The 25,522-nt window shown below is 39.6% G+C and overlaps 1 protein-coding gene across 1 annotated transcript in view; it reads right to left on the bottom strand.

The window, feature by feature from the left end:
* Positions 1-20,782: 20,782 nt before the first annotated feature.
* LOC122734390 (carbonic anhydrase 13) overlaps positions 20,783-25,522 on the bottom strand; it is a 44,776-nt gene continuing 40,036 nt past the window's right edge. The window contains exon 7 of the mRNA XM_043975185.1: positions 20,783-21,456. Within this exon, the coding sequence (XP_043831120.1) occupies positions 21,337-21,456 (120 nt within the window). The 3' untranslated portion in view covers positions 20,783-21,336. The remainder of the gene's footprint in view (positions 21,457-25,522) is intronic.

The raw sequence follows: 25,522 nt of genomic DNA, 5'->3' as shown, positions 1-25,522 counted from the left end.
AGTGCTCTATCCACTTTGCCACACAGCTGAATGACTAAGGAGAGTTTCATTTCTTATGTTAGACCTAAATCACCAGAGTACCAGTACATGGAGAATTTGACTTCCTCTTAGTGATCTTTTCATTTACCTTGCTGTAGTCATTGTTTATGACATCTTTTATGATTGTTTATTGTATTTGTTTTCTATTTTGTTTCATGGTTCATTTTATGTAGTTTTATTCATTTCATGCTACCTCAGTTCTTATAAATGTTCCCATATTTTTCTGAAGTCTCATGTTCATAATTCATATTGTATATTAGTATTCTGTGGCATTCATATACCATAGGGGTTTTTGGTTTTTTTGGAATTGCCCAATCAAGAGGCACCCATTCTGTTATTAATTCTTTGCTACAGAAAGCAAGCATAGTTGCATAATAGATCTTTCTTTATGTCTTTTATTTCCTGTGGGGTATTATATGCCCAGTTCAATAGTATGGATAGATTAGTTTTTTTCTGGCATAATTCCAAATTGCTCTCACAGCTCTACTAACAGTGTATTAGTATAACTTCAATGTGACAGGCATACTATCTTCCTGCAGCCCCACCAACACTTAACTGCTCTGTTAAGGGCTAAAATTCTAGCTAGTCTGTCTAAAATATCCAATGAGTGGTCACCAACAAATTATAAGCTTTAGCAAGAGTTAGACTTTTTTTTAATAGAATTTTATTTTTTTATTTTTTTGAATAGAATTTTATTTTCCAAAATATATGTAAAAACAAATTTTAACATCAATTTTTTAAAAAAATTGTTCCAACTTCTCTTTCTCCTCCATTCCCACCCCCCACCCACTAGAGCTCAAGCATTTCAAAATAAGTTATACATGAGTAGTCATGGAAAGCATTCCCACATTAGCTAGGTTGTGAGAGAAAACAATCAAAAAACTCCCAAAACTTCAGACTGAGGAATTGTCAAAGAGAAAAAAAAAGAAATTTTTTTTAAATGTGTTTCCAGGGGCAGCTAGGTGGCGCAGTGGACAGAGCACCGGCCCTGGAACCAGGAGCACCCGAGCCCAAATCCGGCCCCAGACACCCAACACCCACCAGCTGCGCAACCCCGGGCAAGCCACCCAACCCCAAATGCCTCACCAAAAGAGAAAAAAAAAAAGAAAAGAAAAAAAATGTGTTTCCATCTATTTTCAGATACTATCACTTCTTTCTCTGTAGATGGGTTGCCATTTTCATAAGTCCTTCAGGGTTATATTGGACCATTGCCTTGCTGAAAATAACCACATGCTTCCCAGCAGATCATCTTACACTATTGCTGTTATTTTGTATACAGTGCATTTCACTCTGCTTCAGTTCATGTAGGTCTTTCCAGGTTTTTCTGATAGTATCCTGTTCATCATAACCTAAATAAAGTACCTTAAACATGACAAAGAATTTTCTTCATAGTAGCCCAGCAAAGTCATCATAACTATTTCCCTCCATACTATTCCATTCCCATGATATTTACTCTATTTTCTATCTTCTTGTAAACTATTCCTCCTCAAAAGTGTTTTACTTCTGACTGTCCCCTCCCCTACTCTGCACTCCCTTTTTTTTCACCCTTCCTTCCTTATCCTCTTCCCCTTATACTTTTCTTTAGAGTTAAATAGATTACTCCTCCCAACTGGGTGTGAATGTTATTCCCTCCATGAGCCAACTCTGATGAGTTTAAGGTCTTTGAGCTAATTCTTTGTTCCAAATTTTCTTCCTCTCTCTCTCTCCTCAACCCTCCCTATGAAATCAAGCAATTCAATATTTCATACTTGTGCTGTTATGCAGAACATCTTTACCTTCCTCGAAAGTATTTTGCTTTTTACTACTCTCTCCCCGAATCTGCCCTTCCTTCCTCCCCCCCCCCACCTTATCTCCCTCCCCTCCCTTTGGGCAAAAATATATTACTATACCCACTTGGGTATGTATGTTAGTCCCTCTTTGAGTCAATTCTGATGATATTAAGGTTCACTCACTCCCCAATTCCTTCCCCCTTTTCCCCTCCCCTCCATAAGCTTTTTTCTTGTTTCCTTTATGTGAACAACCTCTCCCCAGACCATCTCTCCCCTTCCCCGTCTCCCAGTCTATTTCTCCTACACCTCAACCCTATTTTAAGGATGCCATTATGGGTTAGTTAGGTGGCACAGTGGACAATGGACCAGCCCTGGACCCAGGAGGCCCCAAGCCCAAATCCAGCCCCAGACATAAGACACCCCACACAGAACAAAACATAACATCTTCGTATTCAGTTCAGACCTGTGTCCTCTATTAAATCCTTACTGAGATAGTTCTTATGAGTTTGAAGTATTATCTTCCCATGTAGGAATATAAATAGTTTGATCTTTTAATATCCCTCATGAAGTCTTTTTCCTGTTTATCTTTTTATGCTTCTCCAGGGTCTTGTATTTGAAAATCAAATTTTCTATTCAGTTCAGGTCTTTTCATAACAAATTCCTGAAAGTCTTCTTTCTCCTTGAAGTTCCACGTTTGCCTCTGAAAGATGATGCTTAGTTTTGCTGGGTACATGATTTTTGGCTGTAGTCCCAGTTCTTTTGCCCTCTGGAATATCATATTCCATGCCCTCCGGTCCTTTAATGTAGAAGCTGCTAGATCTTGCTTTATCCTTATTGGAGCTCCACAGTATTTAAATTCCTTTTTTCTAGCTGCTTGCAATATTTTCTCCTTGACCCGGGAGTTCTGGAATTTGGCTATAATATTCCTGGAGGTTTTCCTTTTGGGATCTCTTTCAGGAGGTGATCGGTGGATTCTTTCAATTTCTATTTTAGCTTCTGCTTCTAGAATATCAGGGCAATTTTCCCTCACAATCTCTTGGAGGATGGTGTCTAAGCTCTTGTTTTGGTCATGGTTTTCAGGTAGTCCAATGATTTTCAAATTATCTCTCCTAGATTTATTTTCTAGGTCAGTTGTTTTTCCAAGGAGATATTTCACATTGCCCTCTATTTTTTCATTCAATTGGATTTGCTTTACTGTGTCTTGGTTTCTCATAAGGTCACTAGCTTCCATTTGTTCAATCCTAATTCTTAGGCAATTATTTTCAGCAGACAGTTTTTTAATCTCCTTTTCCATTTGGCTTTTCAAACTGTTGACTTTTTTCTCATAACTCTCCTTCATTGCTCTCATTTCTCTTTTCATTCCTTCCTCTCTTTCTCTACATCTTCATTCTGTCTCTCCTACTTTCTCTTCAAAGTCCCTTTTGAGAGCCTCCATGGCTTGAGACCAGTTCATATTTTTCTTGGAAGCTTTGGATGCTGGAGCTTTGACCCTATTATTATCTTCTTCTTCTGAGGATGTATTGTGGTCTACCTTTCCCCCAAAGAAGTTTTCGATGGCCTTCTGCTTTCTCTGCCTACTCATCCTGGCTTACTGTTTCTTGGCTTTTTACTCCTTAAAGTGTAGCGCTGCTTCTAGGACACACTGTTCGTGTTACAGTGTGGCCCAGGGGGTGATTGGGCTTCTTCTCAGCCTGCCTGGCTTGTGAGTAATCACAGCCGCTTTCTCTTTGACCCGGAAACAGAAGTCTGATTGAACTCTGATTCTCTATGGTTGGAAGCTTGGCATGCTTTTACCCCTCCCCCACTGGGCCACCACCACTCAATTCAGCCCACTGGTTCAGACCCAGGGCGCTTTGCTCCAACTCCAGCAGATACTGCCTCCACTTCACCCCAGCCTACCGCTGAACCCCCTCACCAGTCCGTGATTGGAGCCTCAGAAGCTGCTGGTGCTGAAGACTCTGACATGCGCTGGAAGCAGTGTCCCTGGTTGGGTCCGGACCGCGGGCTGAGCTGTTCAGCCTGATCACTAGGTGATCAGAATTGCCCTCTTTTGCGAAGAAACAGTCTCACTCTGTTCTTATGTGCATAAGGTTGTTCTGGGTTTTGATTTTTACTGCATTATTTGGGCGTGAATGGACGGGTTTATCTGGAGCTTGTGGGAGTCACAGCCTCTCCTCCGCCATCTTGGCTCCGCCCCCCCCAAGAGTTAGACTTTTAAGCATTTATTAAGGAGAGTAAGAATTTGGTAAAGAGAGAGAGAAAGGCCTAGATTCCTATCTATTAAAGGGAGAGCACATTTCTAGCTCCGCTCTCCACCAGAGTCCAAAGGCAAGAGCGTCAGAGCGAGCGCCAGTCTCCTCCTTCCTCCTCCCACTACCCAACGTCACTTCCTGATGCCAAAGAAAAGACTCCTGGTCTTGCCCTCAAAGACCTTCACTTCATGGGCGGAACTCTTCTACAGTAAGTCTCCAGCAGGTGGCGTCATTCCAATCATTACAGTTCCCCGCTTTGTTTTCTCAAGAAACGGGACATTTCCTTGATGAAACAGTCAAAAAAACCCAAAAACAAACAAACAAACAAAAAAACTGAACAGTTCCTGTTGTCATCTTTGCTCATTTTCAAGTATGTGACACATTTCTCTTACTACTAGTGACTTGGAGTTATTTATAAAGTTTCCAAAACACTTTTGTTCACATCCTTTGTCCATGTCTACTGAAAACAGCTTTTGCTGTTTGCATGGATTCCCTTTATGTCTTGGATATCAGACTTTTAGCAATGATATATGTTACAAATAATACTAATTTCTCTTCTTATTCCACCTTCAATGATTTTGTTCGTGCAAAAAGTTTTTGCATACATTCAGTATTACCTATTTTTTTCTTTTATGATTTCCTCTATCTCTTGCTTAGCTAAGCATTGTCCCCCCACCCCCACCCTACCTCCAGTCAATGTTATAGAAGATATATCTTCTCTTCTTCTAATTTTTTATTTGACTTTTTTCTATTCTGGTTCCACATCTATATTTAAGCTTATTAATGGAACTTGATATAAGATCCTAGTGTACTCTCTGCCAAAGTGCATCCCAAATTTGCAACAGTTATTATCAAAAAGGTAGTCCTTCCCCCAGTAACTTATCAAATACCTGGTGGGCTACTATTTTTGTTACTTCTATTGCTTGCTTATCTATTCTGTTACATTGAAATGCTTTTTAAAAAAAATGCTTTTAACCAATATCAAGTCATTTTGTTATTATTATTTTTTTTTAGTGAGGCAATTGGGGTTAAGTGACTTGCCCAGGGTCACACAGCTAGTAAGTGTTAAGTGTCTGAGGCCGGATTTGAACTCAGGTCCTCCTGACTCCAGGGCCAGCGTTCTATCCACTGCATCACCTAGCTGCCCCCAATATCAAGTCATTTTGATGACTACTACTTTATAAAATATTTTAAGGTATTTCTTGCTGCTATTGTTTCAATAGTCCCTATTGAAGAGTCTTGTTGTCCCCGTATCACAATTTAGGTCAAAAGACATTGATTAAGCACTAACTACATGCCAAGGAAGTTAAAGGAATGAATTTAATTTATCCTGCCTACCTGTTATCAGACTAATCTACATAAAGCAGACACCAGATCATGTCACTTCCTCCTCAGAAAACCTTCAAAGTCTCCCTAGACAGGCACAAACTAATCTTCTCATCCTTCCAAAAAAATTTTTTCCCCTGAGGATTCTCAGCCTAGACCATTGGCTTTAAGACACTGGCAGAGAGACTCCAGACCAGAAGAAGACCCACAAATTCACCCAGGTAGACTATAGGGAATGAAATCCAGAGGTTGCAGAAGCGGATTTCCTCAAGTTACCCAGCCTTACATATTGACATGAAGAGTCCTAACTATGCCTAGCAAACTTCATACCAGTGTCAGTGGAAGCCCTAATGCTGGATAATAAAGCCCTAGGCTAACTGCTTCTTAAGGGGATGGCTACACACTCCTAGCTCTGCCATATTTGAGATCACTTTCAGCTTCCTGTGAGCTTATAGAGGATTAATGGAAGAAAATGGACAAGAATCACATAGGATGAGAAGACATGGAGAAGCTATATCTGTAAGCATGGGATCATGGACATATCATATTATTTTATATGCCAGAACTATGCTTGTCACTATGGTGGAATAAAGAGAAACAGTTATTGCCATTGATGAATTTGCAATTGAATTATGAAGTCAAGACAAGAACTTAGGAAAAACTTCCTATTTAAGGCATCAGTCAAAGAGTCTTATCAAATTAGATTCAGAAGACAGAAGGAAGATGTGCTTGCATTCTATTAAGTCAGGTTAGAGTAAGAATGAACCTCAGAGATCATCTAGTCTAAAGTTGTTATTTTATAGATGAAGAAACTCAGGCCCAGAGAGATTAAGTAATCTATCCTAAATCATACAGTTGATATGTTGTCTCCTTTCTGGGGAGGAGACGCATACATTGAATATTATCCATGAAGGCCAATGTTAGGCATTAGCCCATTGTTGAAAGGTAGTTATAACAGATAAGTAAGAGAACTTCTACCTACAAAAGGTGTCAACAAAGGAAGAATTCTGATGCCCTTTCCAATAAATAAGCTATACATTCATTGTAGAACCATCTACTTGAATGGGGATAATCTTTTCCCCACCTTCCCTCTCCTTTGTTGCTTCTTGGAAACGCAGTTCTAGCTCCGTTTGTCTCAACACACTTTTTAAAAAGAAAATAAAAATCAGGGCTCACATTCCAACATCTAGTGATGACTGAAGTCAGCAAAAAAGTATGCTTACTGGCAGCTCCAGAGCACAACAGGGCCTTGTATTGTTCAGACGAGGGAGCATTACCAACTCCTTGTTTGCCCAGTCTCAGATTTCTAGAGGAAAAACATGGAAAGTGTATCTGTTTTACTACAAATGAAGAAGGCAAACAGATATGGGTTTGGGAAGGATTGTTTCTTTGCTCAGTATCAGGAAGTACCAGTGACAGACTGAGAGACCTGATATCTCAGTTCTTGGGCCAAAAGAAAAAGGACATCAACTAACAGCTGAATGAGGTCTAGGAGAGCCACAACTGTTAAGAATCAGGCCTGACTTTTCGAGCCTCAAGACTACTAGAGAAATTGTAATTACATAGCAGGTTTACAAATAGTTTATTTTTTAATAGTATTTTATTTTTTCCAAATACATGTAAAGACAATTTTTAACATTCATTTTAAATTTTTTTAAATTCCATTTTTTTTCTCCCCACCTCTCTCCCCTCTCTAAAATGGTAGGCAAGTTAATATAGGTTATATATGTGCAATCATGTAAAATGTATTTTTATATTAGTCATGTTATGAAAGAAGAAACAGAACCAAATGGAAACATATGCAAAAAAATAAAGTGAAAATAGTATGCATCAATCTGCATTCAGACTACATCAATTCTTTCTCTGGATGTAGATAGTGTTTTCCATCATGAGTCCTTTGGAATTGTCTTGGATCATGCATTGCTGAGAAAAGCTAAGTCATTCATAGTTGATCAGCACATTACTGTATACTGTATACAATGTTCTCCTGGTTCTACTCACTTCACTCAGTATCAGTTCATGTAAGTCTTTCCAGATTTTTCTGAAATCCACCTGCTTATCATTACTTATAGCACAGTAGTATTGCATTACATTCATTACCACAACTTGTTTAGCCACTCCCCAGTCTATGGCATCCCCTTAATTTCCAATTCTTTTTTTGCAAATATTTTATAAAAATCATCAAACCTTCAAAAATTCACTTCTTCCATAAAGGTTATGTGACACTGTGAATAGAGGACCAGTAGCAGAGTCAGAAAGACCCAAGTTCAAACATCCCCTTAATTTCCAATTCTTTTTTTGCAAATATTTTATAAAAATCATCAAACCTTCAAAAATTCACTTCTTCCATAAAGGTTATGTGACACTGTGAATAGAGGACCAGTAGCAGAGTCAGAAAGACCCAAGTTCAAATCTTATATCTAATACTTACTAGCTATATGTCTCTGGGTAAATCACTTAATCTCTCAGTCTTCCAGACAACTTTATAAAGCTATAAGTTAAAGACACAGGGGCAGCTAGGTGGCACAGTGGATAGAGCACTGGCCCTGGAGTCAGGAGTACCTGAGTTCAAATCCAGCTTCAGACACCTAACACTTACTAGCTGTGTGACCCTGGGCAAGTCACTTAACCCCAGTTGCCTCACTAAAAAAAAAAAAAAGAAAGAAAAAAGATACAATGTTGATTCAGGATTGCTCACACCAATTAAATGCCAGGTCCAGACCCCAAACAAAAACAAAAATGACCTAGGAAAAACTTCCAAAAACTAGACCTACTAAGAGTGAAATGGGCTGATTCTAGTAGTGAGTTCCTCATCATTTTTGTTGTTTTTGTTAGTCATTTTCAGTCATATCCAACTCTTTGTGACCCTAATTGGGATTTTCTTGGCAAAGATACTGGAGTAGGTTGACATTTCCTTCTCTAGTTCATTTTACAGATGAGGAAACTGAGGCAAACAGGGCTAAATGACCTGCCCTGTGTCATTTGATAAGTTTCTGAAACCAGATGTGAGCTTAGGAAGGTGACTCTTCCTGACAATAGGCCTGGTGGTCTATCCACTTCACCATCTAGATGCTCTACCCCTATACCTAGGGATTTTCAAACAAAAGCTGAATGACCACTTGTCAAGTATGTTGTAATGGAGATTCCTGAGCAGGAACAGATTGGACCAGAAGGCATGTGAGGTCTCTTTGAACTATAAGATTCTATGAAGCAGAAGATTGTCCCCCACCCTGATTGGAGGGCACTGCTTCCTTGCCTTCAACTCATTGCAACCCTCTCTTCCTTTAAAATGCAGCTCAAGCACCATCAACTATTATTAGTGCCCTTCCTCCCAAACTACCTTGTATTTAACTACTATATATATATTTGTATTTATTCACTATACATCTGTGCTCCATATACATTTTATATGTATTTGTTCCCCCCATTAGAATGTAAGCTCCCTGCAAGTAGGGATCATTTAATTATTTTATACTTATATCCCCAAGGGGCAGCTAGGTGTCACAGTGGATGTACTAGCTGTGTGACCCTGGGCAAGTCATTTAACCCCAATTGCCTCCCCCCCACCAAAACTGACATGCCCAAGGTCACACAGCTAGTAAGTATCAAGTGTCAGAGGTTGGATTTGAACTCAGGTCCTCTTGCATCCAGGGCCAGTGCTGTATCCGCTGTGCCATCTAGCTGCCCCATTGGGCATGTCACTTAATCCTCATTGCCCTGCAAAAAAAAAGAAAAGAAAGAAAAAAAGAAAAGAAGAATTTCTTGTACTGATGAAGTCACACATCTGGATCAAAACAAATAAACAAATCACTCACCATCTCCATACATTCAAAATATATTATATCCTCAGAACCTTACACAGTGCCTGGTTTAGTAAGTACTTGTTTGATTGATATTTTTAAGCCATGTCAAATAAAATGCTGCATCCCTATAACTTCCCAAACCTTTATACTTTGGATATGGTAGAAAATATGGCCAGCTAGGTGACACAATGGATAGAGTGCTATGCATGGAGTCAGGAAGACTCATCTTCCTGAGTTCAAATCTGGCTTCAGACACATACTAGCTATGCAACCCTGGACAAGTCACTTAACCCTGTTAGCCTCAGTTCCTCATCTGTAAAATGAGCTAGAGAAGGGAATGGCAAACCACTCCAGTATCTTTGCCAAGAAAACCCTAAGTGGGGTCACACCCAATTCAACAACAACCACAAAAATTATGGAAGCACAATGGATTAGGAAATAAATGACCTTCATTCTCCCCCTTCCCCTCCCCCTCCCACGTCAGACAAGTTAACAAGTTAACCTCTCTGAGCTGTATGTTCCCCATCTGTCAAAAGAGGCTAGTGATCTCTGCCCTGCCTTCTTTATAGTATTATTTGAAAACACTTTGTAAACGCTAAAGAATTTTTTAAATGAAAGGGATTATTATTGTTGTGATCAGGTACAGCACTATTGAAATGGGAGGGAAGCTCAGAGTTATTCAATTAGCCTATTTCCTTGAGCAGACTACATGTGAAAATAATACATTCTAGAATGAATTCTTGGGAAGTGTCCCGTCAGAGAAGGAAAAGGAGTCGAAGTGTGTGTATTTGAAGATGAATTCTCTTTTCTCTTGGTGGTGCAGATTTAAAACTTATCCACAATTTCAGAAAACCAGGAAAGACTTATATGAATTAATGCTGAGTAAAGTGAGCAGAATCAGGAGAACATTGTACACAGCAACAGAAACATTGTGCAATGATCAACTATGATGGATTTAGCCCTTCTTAGAAATGCAATGGTCAAAGACAATTCCAAAAGACTCATAATGGAAAATGTTCTCCACATCCAAAGAAAGAACTACAGTCTGAATGCAGATCAAAGCCTACTAGTTTCCCTTTTTGTTGGTTTTTTGGGTTTTTTTTTCTTTCTCATGTTTTTTTTCCTTTTGTTCTGATTCTTCTTTCACAACATGGCTAATGTGGAAATGTGTTTAACATGATTGTACATGTATAACCCATATTTAGATTGTTTGCTGTCTTTGGAAGGGGTGAGGGGAGAAAAGGAGATAAATTTGGAACTCAGAATCTTATTAAAAATTCATATTGAAAATCATCTTTACATGTAATTGGAAAAAATATTAAGTAATTTTTTAAAATTTATATACAAGTGTGTTATCTGAAATCTAGGGGAGAAGGTGGGGGGGGGGAAGACATCCAGGAAAGGGGGAGGAGGGGAAGTCTTCAGGCAGTTAGCTGTCAGGGATCCTTTCTGTTGGACCACCACCCTGGTGGGAGCCCTTTAATTATAGTCTGATATGATTTCTTCATGTTTCTATTGGCAGGAATTCTCATTGAACTACCTTTCTAGTGAAAACTGCTCTTTTTATGTAGGTGAATTTTTCACAACCAGAATATATCAAGGCAAAAGAACTTCAAGATCATCTAATACTACTTGCCTCAGAATAATTTCTGTAAAAGGGGCCATCAGCTAATTTTGGTTGTCAGGCCAGCCTAAGAGGTGAAGACAAGACACATTCAGGTTTGGCTCCTCAACATTTATAAGGCCCATGGTCCTCCTGTCACCAAAACAGAGGCAGATGAATGAGAATGGTAATGAACTCATAATAGTCTGCAACAAGCATTAAACACTTCCTATGAAGCACACAGCATGCTAACACTTGGGATACAAATACAAGTAAAAAGAAAATCCCTTCCCTCAAAGAGCTTATAGTCTAATTGAAGAAGACAACACAAAAAGGAACTGAAAAGCAGCATGGTGGAAAGGGAAATAGGGGATAAATGAACCTGGACCAGGGCATGGTACTGAAGTTTAAGAAAAGTCAGAAGCACAGCTGGGAGGGAATAAAGGTTGGCCTACTTGGCTGTGGGTATATTGAACAGCAGCAGGAAAAGAGCTTACTGTGAACTACTGATATACCAAGTTTTTCATATCCTGGCACACATTTATTAAGCACCTACTATATGCTAGGCTCTGTGCCAAGCACGTTATAAATATTATCTCAAATGAGATAATACCTATTTCATTTGATTATCACAACAATACTGGGAAATAGGTCCTATTATCACCATTTTATAGATGAGACAACTGCAGCAGACAAAAGGTAAGTGATTTGCCCAGGATCATGTGGCTAGTAAATATCTGAGGCAGGATTAGAACTGAAGACTTCCTGGTTCCAGGCCCAGCACTCTATCCACTGTGCTTCCTGGTTGCACAACAACCTTATGCAACCACTGTGACACAATCATAGATTTTAGAAACTGTGTGATAGCACACAGAAGGACTCATTGATTGCAGTTCCAAGCGAAATAGTGATTGCTTGTCATTCTAATCAAAACTATGAGTACTATAATTGTCAATATGCGCGATAGATTCATCCAATTAATAAGAGTTTTAATTAGGAAGAACTAGATGAGTAAATATGAATGCATAAAATGTGAATGTGCATACAGGAAGAACAGCTGGAATAACAGTTTCTAAGATGGAGTCAAACTGGAAACATAAAGCTATAGGAAACAGTTCTAGCACCTGAGAATGACAAGCAAAACATATGGCAAAGGGGAATAAGCAGGGAAAGAATGAAAAGAAAATTCAATATCAAGACAAAATTGCATATGTACTACAAATTATTTCAGCGAGTTGGCTACCCTTAGTCTAACTATTTATATGATAACTATAGTATTGATAGTAATTAGAATAATAATTATTTCTATAATTATAACAGATATTCATAAAGCACTTTAAAGTTTAGCAAGCGCTCATAATAATCTTGTGAGATATAGTAATTATCCTTACTTTACCAAAGATAAAACCAAAGATCAGAAAGGTTGAGTAACCAGCTCATGGTCATACAACTAAGTAAGCATTAGATGCAGAATTTGAACCTAGATTTTTCTGAGTTGAAGTCCATCACTCCAGCTGCTGCTATGTTCTTCTCAGAATGAACATGATGATGTCAGTGTGAATGTAACATGAAGTAAAAGCTATTGATGAATATGCCAGATCAATTGTACCTTGTTTCCATCCTTCTCCCTAATGTCTTCTACAGTCTCATATAACTGGAGGAAAAGTCATCATTTGCCCATCACTTCAGCAAAAGAGCAAAGCAATTTTAGTTGTCCAAAAAGTCACCAGACTCCACTGAAATACTCACATCGCTGGGTCCTGAGATAAGTGATCTACCTCATGGGGATAAGGTTAACTTCCCAGAAGGGTTGGATTCCTCCACAGGGCAATGAAAGCTTTTGTCTGGCTGACCTAAAAGGAAACCAGAACTTTTTGTACTTTTGTAGAGTAGGAGACAAGCATCTCATGGACTGCCATCCCTAGAAAGGAGGCCTAGTCAGTCTTGCATCATGGGACTTTCTATGGCTTATATCCCTCTCCAACTGCCAGTAAATGCAAAGGATTTGGGCAGAACCAGTGGGCTGGAGCAGAGAAAGAGGGAGCTATTACACACGGGGATGGCAGAACCTATGAAAGTTCCTGTGCATGTGCAGGAAGTCACTTAAATTACCAGGGTCTAGTCTCTGAACCCTGCTATGAGAGAATTGACTGGTGCTTTGATTTCTTGGCTTAGATTCCCATTTTCTACTGACAAGATCCCTTTTATCAGGCACCTCACTCAGTCCCAACTCCCTAAATTCCCTTTGCAACTGCCCCCTCCCTCTATTTTTGCATTCCTCAGTTCAGAACTTCTTCCTCCTTGTGGGTGAGCTTTGGATCTCCCTTATCAGGCATGCTGATTTTTGTCTTCCTTCCTATTGCTTTAGGACCAGCAGTCTCCAGGAAGGCTTCTCCCACACTTGATCAGCCAGCACTCCACCAACTACCAAAGCCATGCTTATTCTGAGCCAGGACAGCTTACTTGGTGTACATTTAGGGGCCAGGCTTAAAAGTAGGCAGAGTAGAGACAATAAGATGCTTATAAACCGTAATCTGAGGAGACTGAAAAAGATCTGTTAGGCTTCCAAATCCTAATTGTGTAGGAAAGATTGAATAGGTCTATAGGAACCATCCCAGGAAGTGCATTCCTAGAGCCCCCTACAAACTTCCAGGGACTCCAGGGATATGGCCGGTAACTCAGCACTTAGGCCGTTAAAGGATAGAGCACTGGGGCTGGAGTCAGGAAGACTCATCTTCCTGATATCAAATCTAGTCTCAGACACTAACCAGCTGGGTGACACTGGGCAAATTACTTAACCTTTTTTGCCTCAATTTCCTCATATGTAAAATGAGCTGGAGAAGGAAATGACAAACCAGTATCTTTGCCAAGAAAACTCCACATGGGGTCACAAAAATTTGAACAAAACTGAAAAACAACTGAACAACACCAACTGAGAATATAATGTCTCGATGCTTAAAGGTCTTGTGCTTTGATGTGATGAAAACCCTGAGTGTCCTTATTCCTCCCCTACTCCCACCCCAGCAACAGGGTAAGTTTTGTATCTGTTAAAATGAGAGACAGCTTTCCACTGACTTATTTCTTTCAACCACCAAGGTGGCATCACGTAGCTGAGACTCCTGAGGGATTGGTGAGTGACGATGAGGTAGCCTTCCTACCTTCCAGCCCCCTAACTTTATTGTGGAAACTGCTCTCAGTGGAAACAAGAATAAGAGAATGTCACCAACTGATCCATGCCTGGGCCCCTAGCTGCTTTTTCCACTTTGTATTCCCTTTCCTCAGTAGGTGACCAAGCACCACATTTGAGGTGGACATGTCCAGGCTTGAAGGCAACCTTGTGAATTAGAGAACCAGAGGTCCTGGGTCCATGGAATAAAGCTGACCACAGCAAAGAGAATTTCATATCACCAGGGAAGATGACTACCTACAAGAGGAAGAGATCAAGTCCCTGGTCTGTTTTACCAGAAGACATAGATCAGGAGTTGTGAAAACAGACAAGAGTTGAGGTGAAATGTAAAATGTATTATCAAGTCCCCCAAACTGCTTCATGTACTGGGAGGTTTAAGCATCAGCCTTCTGAGAGTACAGTAGTAGTTTTAAGTTAAGTTACTGAATCCTGTTTTAAGTTGTTCTGTCAATGCATGATGCGATTCTTTTGTGTCTTCTAGCATTTCTTTTGTCTGTAGAAAACCTATCCTATATTTGATTTTAAATTATATATTGATTACCTTTGTACTACTCTTTTTGGGGAAATATAGACATGCATCAAAACCTAAACTTTAAATAATTTGTTCCCAGGGTGATGGGGCTGGAGTTTAAACAGGTAAAGAGTGTCAGAAAAGGAGCCTCACCCTCCTCTCATTAGAGGCCAGTTGTCATCAAAACCGTGTGCCTGGATGCTGAGCAAATGGGAACCTTGGAGAAAGAGATTAGACAGAGAGCCAGTCTTAGCAACCATTTTAAAAAAATGTTACATTTAGCCAATCTGCTTTCCTGGACCACACCTTCTAACAGGAATCTGAAGCTCTGGTTGTAGGTTAGAATATCTATTGCTGGCTAAAGCCATAACCCAGAGCTTCTGTGACTCTGGTACTAGTAGATATCTTAGTAGTTAGGCATCATTCCTTCCAATGAATAAAACTTTCGTTTTTTTGTTTTGTTTGTTTTGTTTTGTTTTTTTGCAGGGCAAGGGGGGTTAAATGACTTGCCCAGGGTCACACAGCTAGTAAGTGTCAAGTGTCTGAGGCCGGATTTGAACTCAGGTCCTCCTGATTCCAGGGCCGGTGCTCTATCCACTGCACCACCTAGCTGCCCCACAAAACTTTTATAGAAAGCAAATCATAGATAAGGAAGGCTGACTGATAAACTTCTTTCCTCCTTGAAGTGACTCACTTTATGGGAGTAGAGAGGTGGGATCGACTTGGCCAGAAAAGACACAAGGTCTTCCTTGCCCTAAAGCCTAATCTGGGCCGTTAAGGGAAGGGTAAGGATATGGGTCACAGACTGGGGATGCTGGAGGAAAAAAAAAGGCCAGAATACTTGGGCTGCAGGAGTGGCAATAAGGGAAACAAGAAATAGAGAATTGGCCTTTTCTATTGTCTCGATAATACTAGTCCTACTTACTCAGCACATATATACTGGACTATCTCAGGTCAGGTGAGAAATAGAGCTGGGGGTGGGCTTGCTGAGGCTGCAAGAAGACAAGAGGTATAGGGAGAGGATTCGGATTTAGAAAATCCAAAGGCAAGGCAGCAGCCAAGAGGTAAAAGAAATTGTAGCAGCCACTAACCCAGCATGCACTAAGTAGCTCTCAGTCCTCAGGGTAAACATACAAGTTAAGCTTGAATAAAAATCTCAAGTGTCACTTGTGAGAGGTAATATATTAAGCCATTAACAAGTATTAACGCTTTAAGAAAAAAATGTTTTCCCATTAGCAAAGAACTGACTCTCCAGCTCTGCCCTCTTCCACCCCTGTGGTTACCAGACTAATCTTCTTAAGTGCCATGTTCCTCCCATCACTTTACTGCTCAGAAACTTGTGACTTTATTGCCTGGCAAAATAAATCCATATTTCTGGCTTTTCCAGGAAATCCAGTTTGTTTTCACCCAGCCTATTCAACCTAATTTCCCCCTACTGAGCCTTGTCTTCACCGAGCTCAATATAAGTATTGCCTGCCTTCCCTCTTTGCTCCTCCCGTTTTCCCTCCTGTTACCTACCTTGGCTCTACCTCTTTAAGCTGTGGTTCTCCTTCAAGCCCTAATAAGCATTCCCTAAATATGCCAGCCTATCTTGCTCTCTCTCTCTCTCTTCCCTGAGCTCCTGCAGTATTGGAGTCTGTGCTTCACATTATTTCACAGCTGTTTTATGTGAAATAGTCTCATTTCCCCAAGTAACTGTGTTATATGGTCTTTGAGCTAGAGAACTATGTCTCTCATATTTCTGCCATCTCCTCCAGCAATGCTGAACAGTGCTCAAGAAATGGTGATGTTCAGGTAATATTGCCTGGAAAAAAAAAAAGGGATAGAAATCCCATTAAACATAAGCAAAGACAGTATAAAATATTTGGGAGTCCACCTGCCAAGGCACACACAGGAACCATATGAACACAATTACAAAACACTCTTTACATAAGCATAGCTATTAATAATTGGATAAATATTAATTGCTCATGGGTAGGATGAGCCAATATGATAAAATTGAAAATACTACTTAATTTACTTATTCAGCATTATACTAATCAAACTTCCAAAGGATTATCTTATCAAGCTAGAAAAATTAATAACAAATTTATCTGGAGGAATGAAATGTCAAGAATATCAAGGAATTAATGAAAACAAGTAGAAAGGAAGGGAGTCTAGCAGTGCCAGATCTCAAACTATACTGAAGAGCTGAAATTGTCTAAATAATTTTGGTACTGCATATGAAATAGATGGAGAAGGTAGGGAGTGAAGTAGATAGAATGCCAGGTCTAAAGTCAGGAAAACTCCTTCCTGAGTTCAAATCTGACCTCAGACACTTACTAATTGTGTGACCCTGGGCAAGTCATTTAACTTGGTTTGCTTCAGTTTCCTCATCTATAAAATAAGATAGAGAAAGAAATGGAAAACCACTCCAGTATTTTTGCCAAGAAAACCCCAAATAGGGGCAACTAGGTGGCACACTGCATAAAGTGCCAGCCTTGGATTTAGGAGGACCTGAGTTCAAATCTAGCCTCAGACATTTGACACTCACTAGCTGTGTGACCCTGGACAAGTCACTTAACCCTTATTACCCTGGAAAGAAAGAAAAAAAGAAAGAAAGAAAATCCCAAATGGGGTCAGAAAGAGTTGGACGTGACTGAAAATGATGGAACAACAAATGAAATAGAGAGGCTGGATAAAGGAAAAGACTAGGTAATAATATGCAGAAGCAAATGAGCACAATAACCAGTAATTGATAAACACAAAAATCCTAGCTACTGGGGCAAAACCCCAATATTAACAAGCTGCAGTATATGATTGTAATGGAATATTATTGTATTATTGTGCTATAAGAAATAAGTAAGATGATTTCTCTGGAGGTGGATACTATGTTTCATCATTAGTCCTTAACGATTGTCATGGATCATTGTATTGCTGAGAATAGCTAAGTCATTTGTACAACATTCTCCTGGTTCTGTTTACTTCACTATACATCAGTTCATGTAAGTCTTTCTAGGCTTAATTTAAAAATAAAGAAAAGAAATACTGCCTTGGTGAAGGACTTTTCCAATATAACACCAAAGGAAGCAAAAGGTTCAATGAGAAAAATGCTGGTTTTAGAGTCATGCATTCGAGTGAGCTCCCGAACTCATGACACGATTGCTCAAAAAAACATCCAAATAACACCATAGGAAAATGCCCAGAGCAGCAAAACTCAAAGAAGAATGTGCTAAAATAATCTTCTAACCAAGAACGGCTTGGAAGGTCAGAAGGAGGGAGCTCCTGTGCTAATACAGGAGTCAAGCCCAACTCCACAGTCATCCTGACACAGATCCAGTCCCAGGAAGGTCTCACCAGAGAAGCAGACCCCCAGAGCCTCTGAATCAGCTGAAGTGCCAGTGTTGTCTAGAACTAAACTCACAGTCTGGTGAGTGGGCTGAGCCCTGGGCAAGGGGGAGACTCCAGGGGTCTATGCTGGTGCTAAGGCAGAACTTGGATTTTATACCCCTGCTGAGAACCAGGAGGTAGGCTCGAGTAGCAGTGGCCCAGGTGGGGGAGGGGCACAGGCTCATCGGAGCTAACAACCACAACACACAAAGCTAGTTGATTAGCAAGTTGGTCTGGGGTCATCTAGGACCAGGAAACAGGCCAGGTGAGTGAAGAACCTGATTCTCCTTAAATCATACCACCTGGGACTTCTTAAGCTTGGGATACTGCAGCCTGGAAACAGTGCCCCACTTTAAGGAGCTAAAAGTCAAGTAAAAGAAAGGCAAGATGAGCAGACAGAGAAAGGTGAGGACCATAGAAAGTTTCTTCAGTAACAAGGAAGACCAAGGGGCACCCTCAGAGGAAGATGTCAACATCAGGGCCCCTATATCTAAAGCTTCCAAGAAAAATACGAATTGCTCTCAGGCCATAGAGGTGCTCAAAAAGGACTTTGAAGATAAAATTAGAGAGGTAGAGGAAAAAATGGGAAGAGAAATGAGGGTGATATATAGTCATGCATTCATGGGATCATAGATTTAGAGCTAAAAGGGACTCTGAGGCCATCGAATCTCAATACTGCTACATACTACCTGTGTGACCATGGGAAAAAGTCACTTCACCTTCCTATTTGTAAATTGAAGGAATTGAAATAGGGATTTGGAGGAGAGGGGAATGGCAGGGCAAGACGGGGAGGGGAGTGGAGAAGAGGGGAGAGGAGAGAAGGGAAGAGGAAGGGAGAGGAAGGGAGGGGAGGGGAGAGTTCCTAGGAGCAACCTGTCTGATCCAGACCAATCCACTGCATCACCTAGCTGCCCCCTATAATATCTTTATATCCTAGAAACAGCACAAAAATTAAGTTTTAATTAACCAAATAAGCAGAAATGACTCCTTGTTTTAGTCACATTTTTATATGTTGTATCTATCCTTTATACCCTACTGAATTTATTTTATTGAATATGTTATTTATTGGTCACTTTGCCAAGGTTTTAGCACTTTCATTTCAATTCCTTTCGAACCTAGACTCAGACACTTGCCACTTACTAGCTGTGTGACTTCGGGCAAGTCACTTAACTCTCATTGCCCTAACCACCCCCCTCCCCCCAAAAATTCAACATCAAGATATTATAGCAGCCAAACTCCCAAGAGATCAGTTTTGGGTGGGTTTGGGGGTTTTTTTAGAGTCACCAAACAAACAATTTGTAATACAGTACAGATGCCACTACTGCAGTGGAAAAATATACTGAAACAGCAACCCACAAACACTACAATTAGGGTTATATTCTTATACATTCTCCAGATGTGTATTCTGAGATTTTCTGAGGAAAACAAGGTTATTTCATCAACTATAAAACTTCACTGTTAATTTTTTCAAATTGGTTTCTTTCTTCAACACAGGTATTCTTTAGAATAATTATAATTCAGAAGCATGTGCCCAAGTTCAATTAATCAGAATTTAATCAGAATTCTCTTTTTAAAAATTATACTACAAGGACATTTGACCTGAGGTGTTATTTTTTACATTAAATTAACTCTTGTTATATTAGTCTGAAGAAGAAATATAAATTTATCAAATAATTTCACATTAAATTGAACCAAAATATGAAACACAATGTTACAATTACATATTTTGACATCAAGTTACTGTATCAGAAAACATTCCAAAACAAATTCATATATTAAAATCAATTTGTAAAGAAAGAGTAGTATATCAAACAAATTTTCAAAACCGAGGAAACACAATCCTAGAGAATCAACACTTCATCCAAAAGACAAGAAAGAAAATGAATTGTAGCCATCTGGGGACAGTTAACTATTCTATTTAGTGTCATTTAATTCATTTAAAAGTGAAAGTGAGTTGGCAATGACCCCAGAGAGCCTTTTAACTTTTAACCAAGTTACATCAAGTTAAAATAAAGTGAACATCTAGAGAAGGCAGGAAAAGACCATTAACAATTGCTCACCAGAGCAAGTGAGAAAGTGGAGTGGGGTGGCTGCACCCCCAAAATTTGCAGGTAGACTGTATACCTGAATGTCAGGTAATTTTAGCACCAGCTAGCAAATTAGTGCAGTTCTTTCCCTACTCCCACACTTTCTGTGCAATAGGATCAGCTCCTTGAGTCACTGCCAAGTAGTCAACAAAGTCTGTGTGTGTTGGAGGAGGGAAAGCCTAGAGCCAATGGGTCATTACTTTTGTATACCATACTCTAGGAGCAGCTCTGCCTGTGAAATACTATGAGACCTATGAAAGTCACTTTATAAGATAATGGAGAACTCCACCACCGTTTAAATTTCTAATGTTTGTTTCTAAATGAGCTAATAAAGATTTCTCCTTTATGGCAAGAGTAAAATATAGTGTCAACTACTGATTTATTCTTTATAATACAATTAGCAGATTACTTGGTCACACATTTTATTAGTTATTTTTGGCCTCTAGGCTTTTTGATTTATTTCATTTGATCTGGATTTCCTCCCTCTAGAGAATTCCCTCCACTATATGGCAACTCTTCTACAACTCCATGTGTATAGAAAATAGTCTGGTACCCTGAGAGGTTAAGTGACCTTCCCAGGGTTAGAGGCAGGACTTAAACCCAGGCTCTCTTGATTGATTGGAAGTTCTATACCCACTAATCCAGGCTCTCTCACATGGATTCATTTAATATAGTTTGGTCCACATCCCTCAATAACTAAAAAAATTATCCTTAAAAAAAGATTCTGGGGGCAGCTGGGTGGTGCAGTGGATAGAGCACTGGCCCTGGATTCAGGAAGACCTGAGTTCAAATATGACCTCAGACACTTGACACTTAACTAGCTGTGTGACCCTGGGCAAGTCACTTAACCCCAATTGCCTCACCAAAAACAAAAAATAAAACAAAACAAAACAAAAAAGATTCCAAATATTTATATCAGCAATTAAGACAAAGGTTTTATTTTTAAAAGAAACAGCACCTACAGGTTACAAATTAAAATACTCTCAACTTGCTAAACAGACTCATTGAGGTTAGGGCTAATAAAATCCTAACATTTTAAAGACATGACACTAAGTTTTTAACTAGAAATTCCTTAAGAGAAGTGAGAATTGTGGCTTCCCTGGCAAGGTACATTGTCTAGGATACTTTCTCACCAACGGATATGAAGGTATTTCACAGTCTGAGACAAGACAAACAACATTTAACGTATGAGTGCTAACTCGCGCCAGTCTGGGGTGGCCAAATTACATTTTGCCTTAAAGATCAAGAGAAGTGGTCTTTCATCATGAATAAATTCTGGGCTTCGGGCCGGTCATGAAATAGTCTTGTCCACAAACTAAGGTTCAAGCAAAGAACTGCAGGTGAATGTAAAGGGAAGGCCCTTCCACAGTCCCATCTGTCCCAGCTATTCTTAGCGGAATGAAGCTCTCACTTTCCGGCCCTTCAGAGGCTGTGGCGGACGGTAGTTGCTCAACAAGAAGGCAGCTGCCTCACCCTCTGCAGTGTACAGGAGACTTCGGAATTTGGCTAGCTGTTGAAGAAAAGAGGGAGACATTTTAACACTCAGTTGTCATGCCAACTAAAGTAAATGCCTCCACACAGAGGGCTGACATACCTAGCACCTTAACCCTTGTTAAGACCTACGACAGCTCTCTGGTCAACTGATCTAGAACTCTACAGTCATTTTACTATAACATCTCTTCTTCTCTCTTCAGAACTATTAATATTTCTTGAATGCCCTTAGTTTGCTCAGCATTGTTACACACTCAACACAGTTCTTGCTCTATATAAATAGAAGGTGAGCTCTTTGAGGGTAAGTCCAGTTTCGTTTTTGCCCTGGAATCACCAGCACCTAGCACCTAGCCTGACGCAAAGTAGGTTCTTAAATTTGAATACATGGACATTCATTCTCTCTCATTGAGGTAATTTTCCATATATTGTTTTAATATGGTAGAAAGAATATTAAAATGGAAGTCAGGGAAATCACAGACTCTAACCTCTTCATTCTATAAATAAGGAATCTGAAGGCTAGAGAAGTTCATTTCTGTGTGCCCCAAATCACCCAGGTATGAAGTGATAGGGCCAAAATTTAAACCCAGCTCCTCTGATCCTAACTGCAGCATAGAGACATAGGTTGAAGTCCTAGTTTTGCAGTTGTAGACCTTAGAGAAATCAATCTCTCAGAGATCTAACTCAGCCCTGCCTCACTTAAATCCAATACATTGCAAGTCATGACATCACCATCATGGTCCTCTTCAAGAACAAAGAACAACCAACCAACATTCTGTGAGTCATGGCTGCCCCACTGGCTATCCAAATGGCCAGCTCCTCTCTTCTCCTCTCCAGGAATGTTTTACTTAATGAATAGATGACACAGGTGGGAAACAATAGTTGTCTCCCAGTATCTGAAGGATTGTCTTTTAGGAGAAGTATTCGACATGTTCCATTTGGCCCCATAGGACAGAACAAGAAACAATGTAGGTAAGACAGAAAAAGGATCATTTAAACTCAGTGTCAAGAGATAAATAGTAAGTCCTTCCTCCCAAAGGGGGGTGGGGGGAAAGAGCCCTCCCTAAAGGTTTTCAAACAGAGACTGGACTTTCACTTGTCTGTCTCGAGTGTTCTAGGAAGATTCCTTTTCTCTGCCTGCTCAATCTTGCCCATCTTTTACTTGACTTTTAACTCCTTAAAGTGGGGCCCCAGCAGGATTCCTTTTCACATATGAATTGAACTAGATGTCCACTGACATCTGATTCAACATTCATAGGTAAAAGAGGCCTTTCTTTGACTCCCTTCTTTCCTAGTGTCAATTACTGAATAGGTGTTGACTCAGGCAACAGAGACCCAAGAAAGGCCTTGACTTAAAAGGCCAAAGCCTCCTACTGCATCAGGGTCATTTCTAGTTATTCTGATGTATATCTTGCCACTGGACCCAGATGGCTCTAGAGGAGAAAGTGAGGCTGCTAACTTAGCCGTGCCTCATTTAAATCCAATTTGCTGCAAGTCATGACATCACCTCCTCAATGTCATGGTCCCCTTCAAGAATGCAGGACAAACAAGTGGAAATAATCACATTTGTACTTCCTAGATAGGCAGCTCAGTGAGATATGGTTTTAAGTCAGCAACACCTACCTAAGACACTTATTGAAAGCCTAGGTACAACTCTCTAAGCCTTAGTTTCATCATCTGTAAAATGGTGAAAATAATAAATCGAGATACTTCTAGAGTTGTGAAGACTGAATGAGATAATGCAAGTAATGCATTTTGAAAACCTTAAGTTCTGTCCTGGGTTGTTTAGGGTCAAAGCATTTTGTAGACTGTAGGCTCCTTTTGCTTCTTTTTGTATCCCCCAAACTTAGCACAGTACCAGACATATAGTAGGCCTTCATAAATATTTACTGAATTATTGAATTGAATTAAAGCTTAAAGCCAAGAACAGAGGTGAGCTGCTGCTACTATATACTGTATTCAACTGATCCTGGCTGCTGATCATAGGAAGTTTTTGGTTTGTATTGGGACCCAGATGCTATAAAATGAAGGGGTTAGAGTCAATGACCTTCAAGGTGCCTTCTAGATCTAAAATTTTATGATTCTATATAAGAGTTGGCTACTATCCCAAGGATAAGTATATTAAGGTAAATAATGACTTGGAAAGACAGGCATGGGGACACCACAGGGAAAAATCTAATAAACTGCTTCTGTATAAAGTATTCTAAAATAATATAACTCTTGTCATAGATTTACATGAGAATCAAAATCCACCTGGACTTTTATTCAACTTAAACAAAAGCTTATATAATGGCTATATTTTGAAACTTTTTGCAAAAAGACCTGATGATAGTAATTGCAATGACTGGCCTTAAATCATAAAGAATAAGGAAACATTCTATTCCTCTCATTGGAGAGGTGGAGGACTCAATGGGTAGAATATTCTGTCTGATGTGGTCACTGCTGGTTTTACTTAATTATTTTTCTTTGTTTCAAGGAGAGGTTCATTGGGGGTTAGGAATATCAGAAAATAACTATGATGTAAAAATGCAAGGGGTACCATATTTTTTTAAACCAGAAAGATGTGAAGAATCAATAGGAAGAATTCAATTCTGAAACAAACTGTGTCTCAATACACCTGGTAGCTATAGATAGTTTCATGTCCTGAAATCTAAAATGAAATCATTAATCGAGTTAGTTACTGGTTCTGCATTTATTTCAACTACCCATAACTTTATACATATAAAATGATTTTTCATTCATTCATTCTAAATGTATTTCATTCATTCCTCCATCTTTGGAGATCACAATTTCTTGACATCTTAGGAGATGAAGTTCAACCTGACCAGGGTCACAAAGCTATTATGTGGGCCAGTCTCTATCCCCAATGATGTTAGTTTCTCTGGATCTGTTTTCTCATCTGTAAAATTAGGGCTTTGTACTAACTGCTCTCTAAAATCTCTTCTGACTCTGTGATTTTATCAAATTATATTTAATAACTGTAGAAGACACAAAGCTACATCATCAGGCCAAAAACTTAGAGTGTAGTAAAAAGATATGATTTTTAAGTAGTTAATTTACATATATATACACATACATACATGTATATTACATATATATTATGGAAGTGCTTAGTATTAAGGTCTCAGCTGTTACAGATATTAATAAATAATATTATGACAGTGTCCATGGTTTCATTTGAAACAATGATTCAATGATTAGTCTTCCTTGAATAAGAAGACTCCACCCTAATTCTGCATCAGAAGCTAGCTATATGACCTTGGACAAGGTCCCTAATTTTCCTCAGCCTCAGTACACTCATTTGTAAAAAGGGGCAAATAAAAGCACCTACCTTGACAGGACTATTATAAGGATCAAATAAGAAAAATGAGGTTAAGTGCTTTGCAAACCTTAAAGCACTTTATAAATATTACCTGCCATTATTACTTTATCAGTGAGAGAAAAGACCCTATTAGATAGGGACTCTTCTCAGAGCCCTAAAGACAGAGTGAGTCTAGTTTCAAGCCTCACAACATTGTTGCCTGAGCTTCCCAGCAGGGGCTCACCCAGCACACAAAGCTCAAAGAAGTTGAGGCCCCTGGGCCTTAAGCCAGAGCAGGGCCTGGAACTGGGCCTGCACTTTGTGGGAGCCGAGCTAAACTAGGGAGTTCACCTTGAGGCACCCGAGGTGATCCCCACATGACCCCAATGTTCAAATCCCGAATTAAGTTTTGTTTCTTGAAAAGTTATGTATGTTTATATATGTTAACATAGCACTGTTCTAGTGAGAAATGGACATTCTTGCCCAGAATAAGATTAAGGCCTAGTGTCACAATCTGACTGGTCAACTGCTACAATCTGATTGGTGGATTAATGGGGCAATCTGATTGATCGTTACAGTTACCATATATGGGAGGTTGGCAATATATGTTGTGATTGGTTGTTACTGTAATACTGTTATGTGATTGGTTAAGGGGGATCCTTGGTGGGTCTAAATCAAGGTGCAGGGTCTCACTTCAGTGCACTCTCTGGCACATTCAGAAGAGTGCCCATCTTTATGAAGATGAATAAAGCCTTCATCCACCCTCTGCTGCCTGCTTAGATTCTTT

Source organism: Dromiciops gliroides, chromosome 1 (genome assembly GCF_019393635.1).
Source record: "Dromiciops gliroides isolate mDroGli1 chromosome 1, mDroGli1.pri, whole genome shotgun sequence".
NCBI lineage: Eukaryota > Metazoa > Chordata > Mammalia > Microbiotheria > Microbiotheriidae > Dromiciops > Dromiciops gliroides.
The sequence above is the reverse complement of the archived record's forward strand: the minus strand, read 5'-3'. Positions and strand labels throughout refer to the sequence as shown.